Below are 7,375 nucleotides of genomic sequence, written 5' to 3' on the forward strand. Positions count from 1 at the left end.
ACAATTCGAAGTGCACCAAAATATTGCTTTTCCCAGCTCAGACATGTGAAAAGCTCGTGTTAAATGTCTTCAAGGTTAAACACCACGCTGCACTAAAAGGGCTCCAAAGCGGCCTAACGCACTCTTGACCAAGTGCACTGTCGGGACAGGGACTTGACTGATGCATGAACCTGGGACCTGCGTCCTCCTGGGCTGATTTTTGTTATAAGCGGACACACCCCAGAAACCAGACTCACGTGGCAACTCCAAGGACCAGTCACCCAGAAACAAATTTTATTTTTAAAATTCCTCAACATTTATCCAAAGCTGGCTTTTCAAAACTCCAGACCACTCTAAAAGCAGGCAGTTAGAGGAGCACCTGGGTGGCTCAGTTGGTTAAATGCGTGTCTTTGGCTCAGGTCATGAATGTCATGATTTGTCGGTTCGACCCCCGCGTCGGGCTCTGCAATGACAGCTCAGAGCATGGAGCCTGCTTCAGACTCTGTGTGTGTGTCTCTCTCTCTCTCTGGCCCTCCCCTGCTCGTGTTCTATCTCTCTAGCTCTTAAAATAATAAATACATATTTTAAAAAAATGTTTTAAAGCAGTAATACAATTCTCTTAAAAACTGAAATTAGAGGGGTGCCTGGGTGGCTCAGTCGGTTAAGCATGCAACCCTTGATTTCAGCTCAGGTCATGATCTCATGGTTCGTGAGTTCGAGCCCTGAGTCAGCGCTGACAGTGCAGAGCTTGGTTGGGATTCTCTCTCTCCCTCTCTCGCTCTCTGCCCCTCTCTCCCGCACAAAATAATTTTTTTTAATTAAATTAGAAAACTGACTTACAACGTACTTTTGTTATCAAAAACATTTTATCCCTCTAGAAACCCTGTTCTGTTCTAAAAAAAAATCACCACTCACCATATTAGAATAGCAAGCAATACGATTTATATGCAGTTTTTCAATTATTTCTTTAGGGATGACAATTTCTTCCGACTTTGCATAACCAGCTATATTCAGAGCTTCTGTGTACTGGCTTATCGAGTTGTTCCAATCGTGTTCCCGATAAACATCGTTTCCTTCATTAAAAAGATTTCTCACAAGAGCACGTAAATATACCTTTAAAAAAAAAAAGAAAAGAAAAAAGAAAGTGACCAGTTGAAGCCCTTTACGAAACAGGACAGGGTACAGGGAAACTTCAATTTTTGTACTGGAGACTTCTGGTCTTAGATGTGACGCAGCAGTGAGCACTGCTGTAAGAAACGGGGGACCCAGGCCACCTCGCTACTGTCTCAGCGAGGCCTTCACCTCGCGTGCTTTCTCAAGAGAAAATGCAATTTCCCATCAGGAGGAAAAGTGCGGCAAAAGCACCTGGTAAAAACCTGTTCACCTCTGTGCCTACAACAAATTCCTACGAGTGGAAACTCTAGGTCTGAAGGAAGGAGCATCTTGGGCCTTGGACCAGTATTTCTAAACTGCCTTCTGAAGCGGCGAGAATAGTGGACGCATCCAGCGGTCTGGTCCCCAGCTCACAGCACCCCCACCAACGCCGGGCAGCGTGTGCGTGCCTGTGTGGGAAGACACAAAACCCCTACTAATTTCTAGGTGAAAACCGGTACCCTTTCTTATCCCTGTGCCTGATGACCAAGGATCTCTCACATTTTTATGGACCATTGTCTTTCCTCTCTGGTAAATGTCTGCTCAGGACTGGTCCGGGGAGAGGGGATGTTAAACCTTTTTCTCGCCAAGTACAGTATACAAGGTTCTTTTGGTTCATATAAAAGTTCTGAAGTTTCCTTCATGATTTCCTATCACTGTGCTAATGTTTCACACGTCAAGATCAGATACGTATGACGAGATCAGGTAAATACTCAGGTTCTGGGTCTCATTTTTTGAAATTCGTGTCTAAGCTGACAGAATTAGTAAAGCCAACTGGACAGATCAACCTTTAACAAGGGCGGTAGCTCGGGACAGGCCACTTAACCTCTCGAGATCCCGGTTCCAGTTATAAAAGTCAGGAACGTAAAATGAACTGTACAATGAACGGATTGTTTCCAGTGCTTTCTAACCATAATACTCTAGGATTCTACATCTGTTTGGAGAGAGAGAGGGCAGGGGCAAGGAAGAAGACAGATAAGGAAACAGGGAAGAGGGAGGGGGAGAGGCGGAGAAAAAGAAGGAACATTGGCAAGCATCAAAACCCTCGGACACCAAAAGCCGCAGGTGAACTAACAGCCTGCATAGACGAGGCCCGGTGAACTGGGCTTTCTCTGGGTTTCTAACTAGTTTCACCTCCGGCTGCTCTCTACTAGGATCCAGGTATCCTTTGCTCCTATGAGAACCTCTTTTCTCCTAAATAAAAATAGAACATACTGGGTTCTCTCCTTCACAACATATCCCATCCAACTTGTCTTCGGTAAATGAGAGGGAGGTTAAAAGTAATTTTCGAAGGAGGCGCCTGGGTGGCTCAGTCGGGTAAGCGGGTAAGCGGGTAAGCGTCTGACTTCCGATTTCAGCTCAGGTCATGCTCTCACAGCTGGTGAGATCAAGCCCCGAATCAGGCTCTGCGCGGACAGTGTGGAGCTTGCCCGGGATGCCCTCCCTCCCTCTCTGACCCTCCTTCATTCTGTCTCTCTCTTCTCTCGCAAAATAAATAAACATAAAGAAAACTTTACTTAAAAAAAAGTAATTTTCACGGGGCTCGGAAGAAAACTTAGGCAAACTACACTCATGGAGGAAAGAAAATGGAGGACAACTGTCCCCATGTGCCAAAAGCAATGTTGTCCTCTATATGGAGGAGATTGACTAATTCTTTCTGTAGGTGCCCAGAGAGTAAATACTTTAGGCTTTGTGGGCCATATGGTCTCTGTCTCAGCTACCATATGTCGTGAAAACGGCCACAGATCATAAATACATCACCAAATAGGTGCGGCTGCATTCCAATAAAACTTTATTTACAGAAACAGACAACGGACCGCATTTGGCCCACAAAGCTGGAGTCTGCCAACCCCCACTATTCATTATGGTTCACAAGTTACTTGCACAGCTTTAAGTAGATGTTCCCAATCATTACCGCATATTGTTCCTGTGTCCCTGGATACGACAGCGGTGACCTAAGAAAAAGAAACCAATGAATTTTAATTATCAGACTCTTATCAGGATTTCTTCATCCAGACGTCAGTGTAAAGCTAAGGTTCTATCAGCTTGCTATGGGTTCAAAGCACATTTTAAAGACCTACCTTCCTTTACGACTATTATTCACATATGCCATATTCACACACAACATGGTGGGGGGTGGGGGGAGATCTGTAACTATTCCCTTATATTTTCTTAAGTATAACACTTTTTTCCCTAAACCTACTTCTACTAAAAGGCGGCCTAATTCTTCAAATACCAAAAAACTTTTCCTACAGCACAGAACCACTAATACTTTTTGACTCAATTCGCTGCAGTACAGAGAATGTCTCCTCCCAGGACAAACAGAGAGGGACTTCTGCCTGCTTGTGTCCGCCTAAGGCCTGGGCTGCCTTGTCACTGTCCTGCTTCATGGAGGCAGGTTAGAGACTGAGCTTCTTAAGAGAAATGTCTGATTACAAAAGCCCTATGTGCGTGGTGATTTCATCACTTTTCAGTCATCAGAAGCGCTCTGATGGGATTAGGTTCTGATCCTTCTGGGTCTAATATTTTCCGAGACACTACAGGATTTTAGCTCTAAAAATCAGGGACAGGAAGGTAGACTTCAGAACACATGGGAAGTCAAATGTGCCCGAGCCAAAAATATTGCTAGACAAAAATATCTAATTTCTAACCCGGATTAAGAGGACTTATAAACAGAGGGGTAGAGGTTTCTTAATCTAATATAAAAAAGTACAGTCGACTCTTGAACAACATGGGTTTGAACTGCGCGGGTCCACTTACAACGTTATCTTTTTCAATAAACCTAGGACGGTGCTGTAAATGCATTTCCTCTTCCTAACGAATTTCTTAACTTTTTGTTTTCTCCAGCTTACTTTATTTTAATACAGTAAATAATACGCATAACGCACAAAACGTGTTCATCAACTGTTTACGCTATTGGCAACGCATCCGGTCAACAGTCGTAGGCTGTTCGTAGCCCTGTTTTGGGAAGTCAAAAGTTACACGTGGATGTGCAACTGTGCAAGGGTCTGCGCCCCTGACCCCGCGGTGCACAAGGGCCAGTTGTATACGTGGCGTGAACACACGCGAGTCGGGCCCTTACTGGATAAACTGCAGTCCTTCCTTAATGTTCTGCTGCCTTTTTCTTCTCTCCTCGGACACACTGGACATGTTACCCCGCACATCCACTTTCTAAACGATCGACCTGGAAAGAAACGAGGCACAAAGTCACGCGAGGCGCAGAGCTCCGGACCCCAACTAAAACACCCACAGTCCGCGGTCTTGCCACGCTATCAGCTGTGGGCATGTCCCTCTCTGCTGACTTGACTCTGGGCTGCTGGACACCAGGAACCCTGGCTCATCCGCATGGTCCCTGCTGCCCAGCACACGAAAGCATCTGGTTTTCACTCTCCTTTAAGGCTGCACAGCCATGCGGACTTTGCTCCCTCCTAAGTCATCTCCCCCCACCCCTTGGGCTACAGGTTTCATTTCTTCCGTGTCTATATGCACGCACGTACGCAGGCACGCACGCGTATGCTGCACTGGAACAGTCCTGGCCTTGTTTCGCTTCTGGAAGCGCTCCAGAAGTGAAAAGGTTTCACATCCGCTCGCCTCCGAGGGAGTCTGACTTCCTGGTGAGCAGAGCCGAAACCTCACACACGTTTTGTTACACAAACTTCTGAAATAATCCTTGCTGATTCAACTGATAGAATGAAAAATCTAAATGAAGTCATCCGGTTGGAATTCTCGAGAAGGTAAGGGTTCACCTTCCACATAACAGTGGCAAATGTCAACACAAAACAGTGCCGTTGGGATCTGCACCCCGCCCCCCCCCACTGGCCCGCCCCCATCAATGTTCGTTAAGCAATTCCCAGCAAGTTAAAGGAAAACCACAGGGAAGAGATCCATGATAAAACACCATCTCCCAGGGTCCTCAACCAGGGTTTGGCGACCTCAGCAGCTGGGGCCAGACAGTCCTTGACTCTAGGGGCCCGCGCTGTGCACGACACACCCCTGGCCTCCACCCACGAGATGCCAGTAACGCCCCTTCCCCCAGTGGTGACAACCAAAACTTCCTCCAGGCTTTGCTGTGTGTCCCCTGGCAGGGACGGGGAGGGGGCACATCATCCCTCCAAGATGAGCGCTGGGCTCTAAACCTAAGAGGACATCTTAGCACACAAACCGTGTCTTTGAATGCGCATGACGGACGGGGAACTCGCACCCAGGTTTCAAGCTCAAATATTCTAGTTTCATTATTGCTTGACGTTCATAGTTTTATTATAGAATCTACCTTTTTCAAAGTGTAGAGGTGGGGACAAGGGTTGAAAGGCCCCGAAGGCTGGTAACTGGTGATCATTTTTTTCCATCTTTTAAACACTGTAGTTCTACATGTTTCAATCTTCTAATCTCAAAGTTGTTGACTTTCCTGGGGCACCTGGGTGACTCGGCTGAACGTCCAACTCTTGACTGCAGCTCAGGTCCTGATCTCACGGTCTGTGAGTTCGAGCCCCGTGTCGGGCTCTGCGCTGACAGTGCAGACAGCCTGCTGTGGACTCTCTCTCTCTCTGCTCCTCCCCCACTCACGCTCAGGCTCGATCCCTCTCTCTCTCTCAAAAATAAAATAATTCTAAAAAAACGTTTAATAATAAAAGTTGTTACTTTACTGAAGTGTTTACATGTGAAATGATCTATCCAAGATTTGCCACGAAACAGTCCAGCAAACAAAAACAAAAGGGGGCTGGAGGGGGTGAAACGGCTGAATGTTCCCAAAACTAGTGACGAATACAGGGAATCTCTGTACTTTGTCAACGTCTGAAATGTTTCAAAATAAAAAGGGTACAAAGCCCAGGATGCTGAAGCGAGATGTCTTTATTTCTGGAATTTGTGTTTCAGACAGTCTAGCTTAGAGGGGGATGAGTGGGTAGAAATGAGACAAGACCGCCAAAAACATGGACCACTGTCCTAACCTATGATGGGGACGTGTGAGGGCGGGGGGGGGGGGGTCTTTCTAATCTTCCACTTGAACTCGTCTGACCATTTCCTTAACAACAAAAAAAGTTAAATCATACTTGGATGTACAAAGGTATTTAAGGAGGTGCTATTTCTAAGAGAAAAAGATCAAAAACGTACCCAATGTCTATCAAGAAGGACACGGACTGTGTTGGAAAAAAAGACCAAGTAAAGGTGCGGTATCCACAATAGGACCCTGTTCTGTTTAGAGAAAGGGTCGGGGGAGGCTGTCTATTCATATGTCCTTGTACATCCTCGCAACAGCTCCAGAGGGAATCTCAGAAAACCACAGCAATGGCAGAAACCTGGGGGCTCAGGGTGCGGTGAGAAGGGCCTTTGCACTGCATACCTACCTTTAAAACTTTTTCCTGAACGCTGAACGTGAAATACCGCTGAGAAAAAATTTGAAGTATTTTTTAGAAATCCACATAGCCTCTGACCCCTTCCTTGGAAAGACGACTTAAGGGACCACCAAGCCTTCTTCCTATTTTATGTAAGATGGGGCCGATGTAGAGCCAGAACCGACTGCCCAAAGGCACCCAGAAGGGCACTTGGGGGTGTCACGGCAGTCAGGCCTGAAAGACGGGGCCAAGGAAAGGGTTACCCAAAGCAAGAATTCTTGCCTGTCCTCAATGATTAGTCACCTTTCTCCCAACCCCTGCACAGGCAAGGTGAGGAATTAGTTTGAGGTTCACTCAAAAGGCAAATCTGCTGGCACAGAAGGGACTCCCAGGTAATGATAATCCACTAAGTTAATAGCCTTAGAGCCATTTCCCCAGAAAGTGCCAGAAAACCTTGAACCTCAACCTCTTAAGGACAAAGGGCATGTGGCAAAGAGCTGACAACTCAAGTAGGTGATTAAGAGGAAATAAGACGCAGGCTCTTTTAATAGCATGAGCCACCTCTCCTTTCCATGTTTAAAGATTTGGGAACGGATAATCAGGGGAGAGTCAAATACAGTAGGAAGGAGAATTTCATGTTCTTGTAGTTTTTCCCTCAAGTTAAAAATCTTTCTCGGTGAACACTGTATACCTACCTATGGTCTACAATTAATGTTTTGCTGGTTATCACATCTGCCCATCTTTCTCTTTTAATTTGAAAATATTAATGGATTTTATTTATTTTTAATTATTTATTTCCACAATGATTTCAGGAGTAGATTCCTTAATGCCCCTTACCCATTTACCCCATCCCCCTTCCCACCACCCCTCCAGTAATCCTCTGTTTATCTCCATGTTTAAGAGTCTCTTCTTCT

At 45.9% G+C, this 7,375-nt stretch overlaps 1 protein-coding gene across 2 annotated transcripts in view; it reads right to left on the reverse strand.

Annotated features, from left to right (window-relative positions):
* The window catches only part of ZC3H7A (zinc finger CCCH-type containing 7A), a 28,774-nt gene extending 21,405 nt beyond the window's left edge, over positions 1 to 7,369 (reverse strand). The window contains exons 1-4 of one of the 2 annotated variants that reach the window (XM_049638255.1): positions 5,402 to 7,369; positions 4,214 to 4,315; positions 3,047 to 3,086; positions 895 to 1,092 (exon numbers count right to left, since the gene is read on the reverse strand). In XM_049638255.1, coding sequence (XP_049494212.1) covers positions 895 to 1,092; positions 3,047 to 3,086; positions 4,214 to 4,281 — 306 coding nt within the window. In that variant the 5' untranslated portion in view covers positions 4,282 to 4,315; positions 5,402 to 7,369. The other variant, XR_007459486.1, reaches the window with a different exon arrangement.
* Positions 7,370 to 7,375: the final 6 nt, after the last annotated feature.

Source organism: Panthera uncia, chromosome E3 (genome assembly GCF_023721935.1).
Source record: "Panthera uncia isolate 11264 chromosome E3, Puncia_PCG_1.0, whole genome shotgun sequence".
NCBI lineage: Eukaryota > Metazoa > Chordata > Mammalia > Carnivora > Felidae > Panthera > Panthera uncia.